Source organism: Bison bison, unplaced genomic scaffold (assembly GCF_000754665.1).
Source record: "Bison bison bison isolate TAMUID 2011002044 unplaced genomic scaffold, Bison_UMD1.0 scf7180017864500, whole genome shotgun sequence".
Lineage (NCBI taxonomy): Eukaryota > Metazoa > Chordata > Mammalia > Artiodactyla > Bovidae > Bison > Bison bison.
Window position 1 is genome coordinate 6,153,929 of NW_011495059.1, and position 14,654 is coordinate 6,168,582.

The 14,654-nt window shown below is 43.8% G+C and overlaps 1 protein-coding gene across 1 annotated transcript in view; it reads right to left on the reverse strand.

Moving 5' to 3' along the window:
• Positions 1-14,654, reverse strand: part of CTNNBL1 (catenin, beta like 1) — a 176,387-nt gene that overhangs the window by 63,869 nt on the left and 97,864 nt on the right. Inside the window, exon 11 of the mRNA XM_010829177.1 lies at positions 10,653-10,834. Coding sequence (XP_010827479.1) covers positions 10,653-10,834 — 182 coding nt within the window. The remainder of the gene's footprint in view (positions 1-10,652; positions 10,835-14,654) is intronic.

The window sequence follows — 14,654 nt, forward strand, 5'->3', positions numbered from 1 at the left end:
TACACCATGCCTCCAATTATACAAAATCATATTCACATATATTCAAGCCCCATCCCTAATGCAGATGTTTGAATAGAGAGTGTCCATGATATTTCTATTGATTAACTCTGGGTGGTGAAAATGGGAGCAGATTTTTACTTTCCCTCCTTTCTTTTCCACAATGCTTGACCTTTCTACACTAGGTTAATTATTCATACTCAGAAAAAGTATTAAGATATATCTAACAAGCCTTCCCCTAAGATCCACCATGTCAAGGATCTTCTCTTGGCCCAAAGAGAAAGTCAAAATATGCTCACCAAGGCTTATGCTCTGAGCATTTTAGCCAGTGAGTCTCTGAGCAACAGGCTCTGGAGCTTCTAAAAATTACAGAGGTTTGGAGTTTTGTTCCTTAGAATTCCTGGGGGTGGGGCCCAGGCATGTGTATTCTGTTAAAGCTCTTCAAGCCTTACTCACCATCGGTGAGGGTTGAAAACTACACATTCATGTCTCTTTCTCCAGGGAGTCAACAGAGGGAGAAAACAGGCCAGAGTGCTGAGTGAAGGGTTCAAGGGCAGACAACTGCAAAGGAAGCAGACTGCAATGTGTAGGAACAGAAATTGAAGGCTGAAGCGGTGCTGAGCTTCAGGCCTGAGAGGCCTGAAGAGAGGAGACTATCAGGGAACAGATACCCCCAAAAACTGGAAGCCAAGAAGAGGTGAACAAAGTGTGGCAGGCCGAAATGTTTGGAATTGAGAGAGTTTATGCAGTACTGGATGCAGGACTACTGATGACTGAGAAGAAATCAAATAGGCAAAGATACCACAGAGCAGTTTAAATCAGGCCCACTACTACTGGGCAAGTTCTGATTTATGATTAAAAGAAGAATTAGAAGAGCACTGCATAGGATTCAATTTTCAGAAACCATGGAAAAATCTTAGCTTAAAATCCTAGTAAGGCCATGTACTAGCTGTGTCTTTGGAAAATGACAACTTCTTTATGCCTCAGTGTTCTCACTTGTAAAATGCAGGTAATAATACATGGCTCACAGGGCTCTTGTGAGATTAGGTAAAACGATATAATGAATTGTTTTTACCTGATAGGCTTTTGCCTATCAGAGTACTCAACAAAAAAAGCCCCCAAATAGTAAGATTAAGAAGCATATCATGGTAAAGATGTGAAGAGCCCACTCATTGGAAGAGACCCTCTCTGATGGTGGGAAAGATTGAAGGCAAAAGAAGAGGGCAGCAGAGGATGAGATGGTTAGAGAGCACCACCGTTCAATGGACACGCTGTTGTTGTTCACTAGTCGTGTCTGATGTTTTGTGACCCCATGGACTGCAGCACTCCAGGCTTCCCTGTCCTTCACTACGTCCCGGAGTTTGCTCAAACTCATGTCCATGGAGTCAGCGATGCCACCCAACCATCTCATCCTCTGTTGCCTGCTTCTCCTCCTACCCTCAGTCTTTCCCAGTATCGGGGTCTTTTCCAATGAGTTGGCTCTTTGCATCAGGTGGCCCAAGTATTGGAACTTTAAATTCAGCATCAATCCTTCCACTGAATATTCAGGGTTGATTTCCTTTAGGATTGACTGATTTGATCTCCTTGCTGTCCAAGGGCTCTCAAGAGTCTTCTCCAGCACCACAGCTTGAAAGCATCAATTCTTTGGTGCTCAGCCTTCTTTATGGTCCAAATTTCACATCTGTACATGACTACTGTAAAAATTATAGCTATGACTATACAGACCTTTGGTGGCAAAGTGATGTCTCCGCTTTTTAATACGCTATCTAGGTTTGTTATATCTTTTCTTCCAATGGATATGAATTTGAGCAATCTCCGGGAGAAAGTGGAGGACAGAGCAGCCTGGCGTGCTACAGTCCATGGGGTTGCAGACAGTCATACACGACTTAGCAACTGAACAACACAGAAAAGATTATGTGTTGAATTTTAATAAACCAGGTTATTATAAGCCAGGTTTAACAAACCACTTAATTACTGTCTAGCTCCTAAGTTATTCCTCATTTTGGCACCACCCAACGCTAAAGAAATAACCTATAAAGGTTTGGCTGTTTCTTGACTGCTGTTTCCACATTCCTGGTATTGGTTTTACTTCTATAAAGGAGATATGCTGCATACTAAACTATTTCTATAAAATTTAATCAAGATAATAAATGAAAACTAACAGAGTCATATTGACAAAATAATAAATGTACCAGTGGAAAATTCTATATCTAAAATAAGAATTCAGCTAATGCTGCCACTGAAGAACTAAGTTTCTCCCTGGCAAAATGAAAACGCAGAAGAAAAATAGTGATAAATGTTTCTCCTTCATTCTTTCCACCCAGGCCCTCAATATCAAAATTGAGTTTATGCTAAATTAGCTGAAATAGTCAAAATAATTAAAATTAGTACTATACCTATGACATATAAAAATTTGGAGGAGGCTTTTTTTTTATCATAATATAAGAACAGCAATAACTATCAATATTAATGAATGCTTACCATGTGCCAAGTACTGTCTTAAGCACTGTACATGTATTAACTCAGTCAGTCCTCACAACAGCTCTGCAGAGTCCTCCAAGGTCTGGCTTCTGTTTAACTAGTCTAATCTTCTGCTCCATGCTCTTCTTACCAAGGGCTGGTGCCAGACTGGTCTCAGAGGGTACTCGTGGCAAGCTTAACAAAGTACAGATCCACCAATATAATGTAGACTGGTGGAATCAGAAACTCTGAAACATGTCCCAGAAGGCTACATTTTAAACAAGTTTCCATATGATTCTGAGGGGCGGTGAGGTTTAAGGCTCACTATAGCCTGTGCCTCCCATCTTTTATTTTATATATGGTGCTTTTTTTCATTTAACATTCCTTCACCTGGCTAACTCAGATCTAAGGTTTGGCTCAAGAGCCACACTACTAAGGTAGAGCTGTTTCTAACCTTCATCTGTTCTTCCACTGCCTAGGAGCCCCTGATCTGTGCTCTCTTCTATCATTTTCCCTTGTACTATAAACACATGTTTCCATGTCTCCCTAACTGGACTGTGAGCTTATTCACCTTCCATCTACAGCACCAAGCCTGGCGCAAAGAAGAGCTAGTGGCTTGTTTGATAAAAGAATGAAGCCTCACTCATCTACCTTTAGGGCTCTTATCCACAGAGCATCAGATGGAAATAGAAAGGTCTGGTACTTCATTCAAGGTGTGATAAATTTTGACAGGAGCAGCACAACCAGGATTATACCTAAGGGCCCTGATTGCCAGGCCATCACGATAAACTGGACTTCTCATCTCTTGGTAGCTCTTGTTATAACCCAGCCTCCCCACATATGGAGTCCTGGTCCACAACTGGGCTTCAAACCCACAAAAGTCAAGGAGACTGCACTCGACATGTAAATATAAATGTGAAATCAGTGAGGTAAGGATGACTATTTTTGAAAGGAAGCAGAGACACAGTAACTATTTGACCATTTAGTAAATGTCTACTTGCTAGAGACTATATAGGACGCTCATGATCATTATTTTTCCCACAGCAATTTGAGGAAGGTTTTTATCTGGCTTGTTGACTGAAGAGGAATGGAAGATCTAGAAAGAATAACTTCCCTAAGGCCACCAGCTAGTTTGGGGGCAGAGCTGGGATGTGAAGCCAGGTTGTCTCACAAAGACGGTCCTCCTTTTCCCTTCGCTCTGTTGCCTCTGGGTACCAACCAGAAGACCACTGGAGCCACCCTGGTGTTAGAAGAAGCTTTAGAAGCAGACTGGGCTCAAATCCTGCTTTGCCACTCACTTGTTGAAAGGTATTTGGTAATTAACAAACTCCCTGAGACTCATCTATAAAAAGATGATAGAAATGCCTAATTCATAAAGTATATACACCTATAACACCCTTGGTATATCAGTACAAGGGCTTCCTAGGTGGCTCAGAGGTAAAGAATCTACCCGCCAATGCAGGAGACCTGGGTTCAATCCCTGGGTCGGGAAGATCAGATGCCCAATAAAATGAGAGCTGGCCATGACCTTCTTCCCACAAAAGGGCAGGAGCAGTTTCCAGGATACTAAATATATCCACTGCTTTACTGTCTTCCTCAGTGGCAAGCTACTACACTGTGCTCTACTTGAGAAAGGCCTGTGGGTTGTTACTCCTTCATATGACTGGAACCAGTTAGCAAACCAGCTGTGCAACAATCAGAATCATTCCCTGAAGCCTGATGAGGAAGCCTTAAGAGGAACCCCTTAAGTCCAAACACATTGCTTATTTCAGCATCCTTATGTTTTGTCATCTGAGGTCAGCAATGAGACAAGTAGCTGGAGGGAGAGAAAAGAAATGGATCGAGGAACTATTCAGTTAGAAGGTTTTCGGATGGCAAAAAAAAAAACAACAGCCAGACATTTCCATCCTTGTTTAACATAAAAGTGCCTGTTAGTAGATGGCTTAATGCTACTCTTAAAATTAAATACCATTTACTCTTCACTTGCTCATTGTTCTGATCACTATAATCAACTCTGGGATTTTCAAGCTTAAGGAACACACTAAAAAGTGTGTGTGGGGGGAATCTTTGAATTCTCTGTTTACATGATATGGAGCAGTGGGGGTCTGGGGCTCCCCAGTCATACCCTCTGTGGGGGAGGTCTTGTCTCATCAAGACTGGGATGTTTACATCTATTCCTTAAATGGCAGACTCAGGGGGAAAAGGATTTCAGCTGGAGGGTACTTTTAATTAAAACTACCAAGAGGGGAGTTTTCTGGTGGTCCAGTGGCTAAGACTCCAAGCTCCCAATGCAGGAGGCCTGGGTTTGATCCCTGGTCAGGGAACTAGATCTCACATGCCGCAACTAAAGATGTCGTGTGCCACCATTAAGACCTGGCGCGGTCAAAATAAACAAAACAAAAAAAACTACCAACAGTGTAGAAAGAAGAGGAACACAAAGAGGAAACCTACCCGCATCCCAGCCACTAGTATTAGTGAAGCAGGCACAGTGTTAAGCAGTTGATCAGTATTATTTCACTTAATCCTCGCATAGCAACCTCATAAAAAGATAGATTTCAATATTATCCCAATTTTACAGTTGAGGAAATACAGACTCAGGGAGGTCAAGGAACATTCCCAAAGTCATAAAGCTAGTAAAATGACAGGACCAAGACACCAACGCAAGTCTTGTTGTGTACATGTGGGGAATATTAAGAATTAAGCGTGGTGTGCTGCTTTCTGCCTTGGGTGGTGGAGTAGAAGTGGTGCCATTTACCAGTATAGGAAAAGCAGAAGAGACTTGGAAGGAATGAGTATGGTTTTGAATGAGCTGAGTTTGAGTACCTGGGGCAGCTGTCTTCTGGTTAACTAGCTGTGTTGATTACAGCCTGGGAAAGAGACAAGGCTGAAGACTTGGAAATCAGTGGCAAACAGATAGAGGTTAAAGCTGCAGGTAGTAGATGAGATCAAGGAGAGTGTGAGGAACTGAAAAACAAGAAAAAGAATTGGGGACGACACCACCAATGCATGTGAGGGATAGGCTGAAGCAAAGGATCTGGAGATGGAAGCCTGGGAAACCCTATTATCCTGTCACATAATAGGCCTGTTAAATTTTGGACATAGTATGAGGCCCTATAAAATTAAAAGTCAGCCCTAAACAATGCCATGTCATTACCACAGCTCACCATGGACACGATACAAATTTTTTTTGCCTGTGTTAGCTAAGCTCCCTTCTTTTCTGACTGCAGGAAAGCTTTTGCTATTTCCCTCTTCTAACCCTGGTAGGTGATGGGAGCTCTGGTCTGCAGGTCCTCACTGTCAGGACCCTGTAAGTACCAGGCAACTGCATACCTCCTGACTTGAGGAGTCCCCCAGAATCACTTACAGTTCTTTGCAGATGACAGAAAAGTATTCCTTAAAGCAGTGACCTGTGCTCAACTGCTGTCATTGTTGATGAGCTAAAAGGTGCACATACATGTACCACGCACACCGCACACCTACACACTGCTTGGTAGCTCCCCCCTGAAAGCCACTAATAGCCTCCAGGGGACCATGTTAAAACAGCGCAATTAACTAGAACTGCTATCAACTCAATAACTCACCTACCTAATGAAGCAATACATGGAAAACTGGACCTATTTTAATAAGAATTTTTAAAAGAGACAAGAAGTAAAGGTCAAATGCCATTTCTGGATCCCAGCTCTGGTCTTCTTCCCTCATATTCTGAAGCAGTTAATTCCAAGGAGACAATACATGCTGTGCTATTCTCTATAAAACCAAGGCGGCAGCCAATCATGCTGTTGTACCCAAGGGCAAATTTTTTCTTCCCAACCTGTCCCCCAAGCTAAGTGCCTCCCCTGATCTATTTCAGAAGGTTTTATTATGTGAACCTGAATGTGTTTCAATTACAATAATTCTTTTCCCTCTTCATCCCAACTCACAAAAGAAGAACTACATTCCCAGCAATTCTAGGTTATAAGAGTGGTCTCTGCTTCTTCCCTTCTCTCTCTAGAGTCAGCTTAATCTAGAGACTGTCCTCTCTCAACCCCTTCTGTTGGCTTGGGGAACATAAAACATGGTTGTTTTTATGCCACTCCTCTATTTAGCATATCATGACTCCTGACAGTCCCGTCAAGAATGAGTCTGCCTATTCTCTAGAAGCTATCACGTGGCAATTAGACTGCAGGCCAATAAAACCCACACTCTCCCAACCTGGGGTGTGGGCAAGTCTCTTTACCTGGCTTCCCAGTGACCTCCTAGAAGAATGAGTATGTGTGACTAAGGCCAGGTTGGGCAGAACCGGAGACAGATTTAGTGGAGAACCTACACTTCCTGAAGCGCCCACCATATTCTAGAGTCCACACTACGCTTGTATTTGTCACTTCACCTGACCCTCACAACCACCCTCAGTGGTAGACCTAGCATTTTACATATGGGGCAAGAATTCACTGGAAAAGACCCTGATGCTGGGAAAGACTGAAGGCAAAAGGAGAAGACGGCAGCAGAGGATGAGATGATTAGACAGCATCACTGACTCAATGGACTTGAATGTGAGCAAACTCAGGGAAATAGTGAAGGACAGAGAAACCCGGAGTGCTGCAGTCCATGGGGTTGCACAGAGTCAAACACAACTTAACAACAAGGCTCGGAGAGTTTAAAAATTAACCCCGTGGATAAGCAGTGGATCCTTCTGTACCACACCAGGCTATATTGCTATCGTATGAGTTTGGGAAAGTTTTGAGAAGTGACAGGGGCTGAGACTGGACCAGGATGAACTTAATCCTGAATTTGACAAGAAAGGGAAGCTTACAGGGCAGCCGTTCAGAGGTTCTGGACAGGCAAGCTGACTCCCAGCCCACAGTGCTTTATTAGGAGTTGCTAGATTACCAAAAGGAGTTTGTCATAGGGTGGCCTCACCTCTAGGGAAGTTCTATCCATGACAGGGCTCTGAAAGGCACAGCTCTAAAGTAGAGAAGAGAAGTTCTGCCATAATTTCTAAGCACACACTGCTGCTGCTGCTGCTGCTAAGTTGCTTCAGTCGTGTTCGACTCTGTGCGACCTCATAGATGGCAGCCCACCAGGCTCCTCTGTCCCTGGGATTCACCAGGCAAGAACACTGGAATGGGTTGCCTTTTCCTTCTCCAATGCATGAAAGTGAAAAGTGAAAGTGAAGTCGCTCAGTCGTGTCCGACTCCTAGCGATGCCATGGACTGTAGCCCACCAGGCTCCTCCGTCCATGGGATTTTCCAGGCAAGAGTACTGGAGTGGGTTGCCATTTCCTTCTCCATCTAAGCACGAGACAAAGAAAAACTTAAGGCTAGGAACCCTCTTGGTTTTGCTTCCAAACAAGCTGGGAGAAAAACCACTCGCCCCAGGGGCATGATCAACAACCGTCAACTGTACTGACTCAACCCTGCAAGGTTCTGGAGAGCCCCAAATCCATGTTTGTCTTTAATGAGCAGTCTTTTAGGGAAGCAATTATCCATTCACACGGTCCATGAACATACACTGTGCATCCACCACATGCCAAAAACAGGGCTAGGCCCTGGGATGCAGAATTGACAACGTTATTAGTTCCATAATCTTCAGGGCTATGAAGTCAAAGTCCAGGGTTCAAGAGTTCACTTCAGAAGAGGTTCTATTCTAGCCCCGGGGCTCATGTTATGTTTCCCTGAGCAAGTGACATCAAAACTGAGGACTTGAAGGATGACTAAAAGGCAGTCAAGTGCACAGGTCAGAGAAAATTGTTAAGACGGAGGCAAGAGCATGGTCGAAACCTGGGGCTGGGCATGTTCGCAAACACTCCTGATGCTGGAGGCTGCTGTGCTCCAGCTTACCACACACACCTGGTCCACTTGCTTCAGAAGGGTGAGCATGTGCACAGGGACCCAGAAGACAGGACAGAGAAACCTTGCACAAGGCGCCCATGCTCCGCCCTGCCTGCCTTCTCACCCTACTGCTCACGACCAGGAGCAGAGGCAGCTAGGCGGGGTGGGAGAAGGGCCGGGGCTGTGTTTCCTCCTCGGGGTTCACTGCTCTTTGGGTGCCGGTGTATTCAGGATGCAGAGCTCATCCTCCCCAGCCCATTATAGTCCAAACATGCCTTCCAGGAGCTGTCTTCCCAAGCCATTGCTCTCACTAACACAATGTTATCAAATTCCTAATGCGGGTACTCTAAAGCAAATGTACTGTTACCAGCACGCCACCGGGCACATTTTTCAGAAGGAAAACAGCTGCTCACTGAATCTGTCACTTGTCTTCTCAGCGTCACGCACACAAGGCAAGAGCCCGCGAAGGGCTTGTTTTCCTTCATTTTCTTCACGCATGCTCATGGTGCAGGAAGCACCAAGCCTCTCTGTACAACCCAGCAGGTCAGCCACACACAGTCCTTGAGGAGTTTCCTGGATTACAGGACAGAGCCTTGACAACCAGGGCCTGCGCCTCAGGACCTAAGGTACCGATATCAGAGCTTCTATTTCACTACTCTAGTTTCCGCATCTTACAGAACAGGAAGGAAAATGCAGTCCAGAGAAGTTAAGTAAAGTGTCTAAAGTCACACAGCTACTTAGCTGTAGAATCACAGCTTGGTTCCTTCCTCAGTTGATCTCCTCATCTAAAGAACAAGGATACCACCATCTATTTCATGGGTTGTGAGGTCCAAATGGGGCTTCCCAGGTAGAGCTAGTGGTGAAGAACCCGCCTGCCAATGCAGGAGATGTAAGAGACATGGGTTTGATCCCTGGATTAGGAAGATCCCCTGGAGGAGGGGATGACAACTCACTCCAGTATTTCTTGCCTGGAGAATCCCATGGACAGAGAAGCCTGCTAGGCTATAGTCCATAGGGTCACAAAGAGCCAGACACAAATCAAGTGACTGAGCACGCACTCGTAAGGCCCAAATAAGGTAGCACATAATGCAGCCGTGCTAGGAATGTGGCAGGATTTCAGTGAATGGTGACAGTCTCCTAAATTTTATTTCCAAGATCTTCAAGACCATCCATTCTCTCTCCCATGCATAAATTTCCATTGAGGAAAGAAAAAAGACCAGCAATGGGGTTAACATGCTCACAGCTGGTGTTTTAACAGCTGGGGTTTCAGTCAGTACCTGGTTTGAGGTGACCTGAACTTTCTATGTGTTGTCAGACCTCCAGCCTGTAGTTCTTCCCTGCCAGACTTTTTGCTGGGTCTGGAGAGGGGATTCCGTCAAAGAAGGTATCCCTGGTGGTAACCACTGAAGACATGCCACACCACCTTCCTTTTAGCCATTTCAAGTTGGTAGAGACTAAGTCAAGTCAAGATGAAAAGACACAGACAGGAACTCTCAAACTTTTATCTAGGAGGGTATGGAATAAAAAAGATTTTGCAGACATCTATGCTATTCTACTAATCACTGATAAAAAAGAAAAATCAAATCATGGGACAGATGTTAACTTCTGATAAGATGACTAAATTAGCCAGTCAGCCAGCCCAGGTCCTCCTCTTTTGCACACACCACCACCTCATCGCCCCTGTAGCCCTTTCTCCATACTTTAAAATAACCACCCAACTATGTAAATTTCCTCTGCAAGTGTTTGTTAGCCTCCAGCAGAACCGTCAGTGCTCATAAATCCGGGGCCCTCCAGATTGTGCTGCCATCATTTATTGGGAGAGGGAAGCAGCAGGCCTCTAGACAATAGCAGGGCAGGACTGGTCTAGCAGCAACTACTCTGCTTCCAGCACTGCGATTCATGGCACTTTGCTGGGAGTGCGCACCACCAGGGAGGAGAAACATAAAAAGGGGCACCTGGGCTGTAAATAGTTTATTTCGGCAATTCCTGATGTTGGCTGAATCATACTTTAATACAGAAATACATGAAAGCGCTACTCCGGAGGTGACATGTGTTGCTACCTCATTACTCTTTTCAAAAGGGTCTTCCATCAGAGAGATACCTCGCTACAAATTATAGTGAAGAAAACAAAACCCTCACGCACCAGCTTATTAACAGGCCAGCAGGGAATGGAACCACCAGAAGCAGCGTGACAAAGGCCATCTGTGACCAGGGGTCACTGGGTTGCTTTTCCAGGCACAGAAAATATGCAGATAAAAAAGAAAAAGGTAGCACACTTCCACCTGAGAGTCGACTCCTCAGCTGCACAGCACTTCGCCAAAGCAGCTCTCATCTCCCCCATTTCTCCTAACACCTTTAAGTGAGGCTGACTTCTCCGGCGAACCCTACCTTCATGCTCCTTCTCAGTGGTTCCCACTTTCTTGATCTTCCTGGGAGACTTCATAAAAAGGGGAAAGATGGTCCGTAAGCCAAGAATGTCAACAAACTTGTGGCAGTTGTCTGTGCCCTCGGGCCCGATCATGGCGTGGTCCAGCACTTTCAGGGCACTGCTCCGGGAGATCTTCTTTTCTCTGGGAACAAAAGAGGCTTTACATAAGCATTTCAGGAGCATGGTCTAGTCTTAAAAAAGAAAAAGTGTATTTTCTACAAAATTCATTACAATGGAAAAAAGAAAAATAAAAGCAAAAACAATTTAAAGGTCCACCAGTCAAAATATTATTACATTATAGTATATCTACATGCAATATTACACACTTATTAACAATCAGGAGAGTAGGTGTTAGAATCAACAAGTTCTTAAGATCAGAATGGTAAGCATGAAAACTAATATTCAAAATTCCATATGAAGCATTACCTCATGTAAAAATATGTAAAAAATATGCATTAGAAGACACTGGAAAGAAACAGATCAAAATACTAACAGGTCATTTCAAGGTGGTAGGATTATGGATCACCTATTCTTCCTTTTTCTTTCTCTTTAACAGCTTTATCAAGATATAGTTGGCACACCATACAATTCACCCATTTAAAATGTACAATTCAATGGATCTTAGAATATTCAGAAATGTGCTACCATCACCTTAGGCAATTATAGAACACTGTCATTGTTGCCAAATCCAACGTCATGAAGATGTAAACCTATGTTTTCTTCTAAGAGTGTACTAGTTTTAGTTCTTACATTTAGATCTTTATTTTTGAACTAATCTGTGTATGCGGTATTAGTTAAGGATCCAACTGCATCCATTTGCACGTGGGTATCCAATTGTGACATCTGAACTGAGTCTGAAGTATGATTACTTGCCAGGCAGAGAAGAGAAAGCCATGATATTGGTGGCGGTAAGCAGCATATGCAAAGGTACAGGAGGTCTGTAAGAGCGTGTCTCTTGGAGGGATTGGAAGTAGCTTTGAATGATGGGGGGTGGGGGAGACGACTGAGGGGAAGTGGGCAGGAACAGGTCACGACAGGCCCTGGCTGTGCTGCCCAAGGGACCTGGGCTCCATGCCACTGATGCTGAAGAAGCCGTGATATGTTTAAGAAAAGGAGGGCGCTACATAAATAGATTTTTGAAAGCTTAATCTGGCAGTAGTGTGATGAAGGGCCTGGAGGGACAGAGCTTGGGGTCAGGAGGCACCTTTAAGAGACTACGACAAGAGTGCAAGTGAAAACAAGAGCTCTGATTATGGCAGGGCATCAAAAAGGCCTATTTGTGAGACATGGAATCTTAAATATCAGGAGTAGGGTAAATAAGATTTCTAAATTCAGCAGGGAGGGGTTTTTCTGCATCAAAATAAAATTCTGAAAGGAAACTAGACAAACAATATATTTGTTTTCACTGAAGCTGGACTTCAGCATCCCACTCTACAAACTTAAATTTACAAAGGTTATGACTAGGGCATGTAACCATGTGAGGAGAAATTAGGAAACTGAAATACAACATCCTTACTGTTTAGCCACTCAGAAAAAGTCCTCTTGAAATGAATGACGGTCATGTAACAGGGCACCTTCCAGTTACCATTCCGCATACATTCAAACCATTTCACATATAACAGAACTGTTTGAAATGCTAAAGGTAAAGGATGCTGCTTTAGCCAAGTCTCTCTTTTTTCCCTGCCTAAGCAAATTCAACAAACAAAAGATTTTAAAAGTAAAATCCTTTTCCAGGTAGGCAGTGTAAGACGCCTTTAAAGGGGGCAGTAATTGCATATTGATCACCATTTAGGCAAGCTGCACGGAGGTAAACTTTGGAATATTCACTGGGCTCAAGTTCAGGCTTTTAGCAATCAATAGCTGTTTGGCCTGAGTTTCTTGGGTTGGCTTTATTTGAAATATTTATTCTACTTGAGGACAAGTAGTTTATCTTAGTCTTGGCTGGGTTCATCAGGTTGTCGGTCATGCCAGGCCCAATGTGGATGCTGGCTGCTAGAAAATGGGAGCTGGTGGGAAAGGACTGAGTCATCTACTCTTCTACCAAGTGAACCTTCTGAGGAGGCAGAAAGGGGAAGACAGGGAAGTTTCCACTTAGGCTTAAGTAGACAGAAACTCTTTCTTTTTTTTTTTACACAGAAACACTTTCATAATAAACATGCATTCTGAGTATGTTCTTTCATCAAATATTTATGAAGCACCTAACAAGTGCCAGATATTAAGCTGAGATGTACAGAGAGGCACAGCTCATGCTCCTGAGGAGTGCGGTTCACAAGGGAGAAAGATGTGCAGACCATGGTATAGTGAGAAGAAGAGCCATGTGCTACAGTGGAGGTGTGTGCAGAGGAGAGTGAATGCAGGGAGGAGGGCGAGGAGTCAGGGAGGCCTCACAACGGGGATGATGCCTGAACCAAGGTGCACTGGATGGCTTTCTCAGATCGGCAAAAAAGATAAGGGTATTTCGAGCAGAAGGAAACAGCCAAGGCATGAATAAGCATGCTACATTCAGGAGAGTGGTGCATGGTCCTGTGAGAACATTAAGAGCCAGAGAGGCAGCAGGAAAAAAATGAAGCCAGTTGATTCTGTGTATTAGAAAGATCATACTTGCCACAGCGGGTTGGACTGTATCAAGGGAGGGGAAGAGGAAGAAGCAGAAGAAAGAGTGGAAATACACGGAAGGCAGAGAAACTGGTAAAAAACGAAGTAACAAGAGACTATGGGTGAAAAGAGGTGAGTTCAGATTGATCCTGAGTGTTGGTGAGACACCAGCTTAGACTTACCGCTCTGCAGTCCAGGAATGAGATTAAAAATAGAGGGAAATGGACTTCCCTGGTGGTACAGTGGATGGCAGACTGCCTGCCAATGCACAGGACATGGGTTTGATCCCTGGTCTGGGAGGATTCCACATGTTGCAGAGCAACGGGGCCCAGGAGCCACAACCACTGAGCCCTGCATGCTGCACTGCTGAAGCCAGAGCCCCCAGAGCCTGTGCTTCACAGGAGAAGCCACCACAGTGAGAAGCCTGTGCACCGCAGCTAAAGAATAGTCCTGGCTCTCAGCAACTATGAAAGCCCATGTGCAGCAACGAAGACCAAGTGCAACCAAACACAAATTAATAAATAAATAAAGTTATTTTTTAAAAATGGAGGGAAATGCACGTGCTCAGTCACTTCCAACTCTTTTGTGACCCCATGTGTAAGAATGATTAAATCTATGGCTAGTAATTGAATCAATGATGTGAAGATTACCCTAAGAGGGTGAACAAAATATGCAGAAAAGAGGGATTAAACCCTGAAGGAAACTTATTCGAAAGACAAGTAAAAGAGTTAAAGTCCACTCCCTTCTCAACCAGAAGACTGTGAGGAATCAAGAAAAAAAAGTGATAGGCAGTGACAGTCTTCTTTAAAAGACACTGTGAACCATAAACTTATTTCTGCAAAAAAACGTGGATAATGACATATGAGATCATTTTTGTTTGCTTTAAAATGTACATGATTACGTTCATTTCCCTTTAGCTCCCCAAATATATCACTTTCCGGGATCCAGGATTCCTATGAATTAGACATAAGATCAACATGACTAAGTTCACAGGTGCTCTCAAAGAACAGTGCCGAAGAACACTAGTGCTGTGGCAGACGCTAAGAGATATTCCACCTCTAAACAGAACAGTGGCGGTCTTCTATATCGCTAGATTCGTTTTTTTCAATTTCTACTCCCATTCATTTTTTATAAACTACTAGTACCAACCATTTCTTGACTGCCTGTGCCAGAAAATGAAACAAATATGTAGAAAACAAAGGTAAGATTTTTGTTTCTAGCACTATAGTAGACATAAAAAAACACAGTAAAAATAAAAAACAGAAAGACATGTGGGAGACTTCTCCGGCAGTCCAGTGATTGACTCCATGCTTCCCCTGCACAGCAATGAAGACCCAGCACAGCCAAAAACAAACAAATAAAATTAT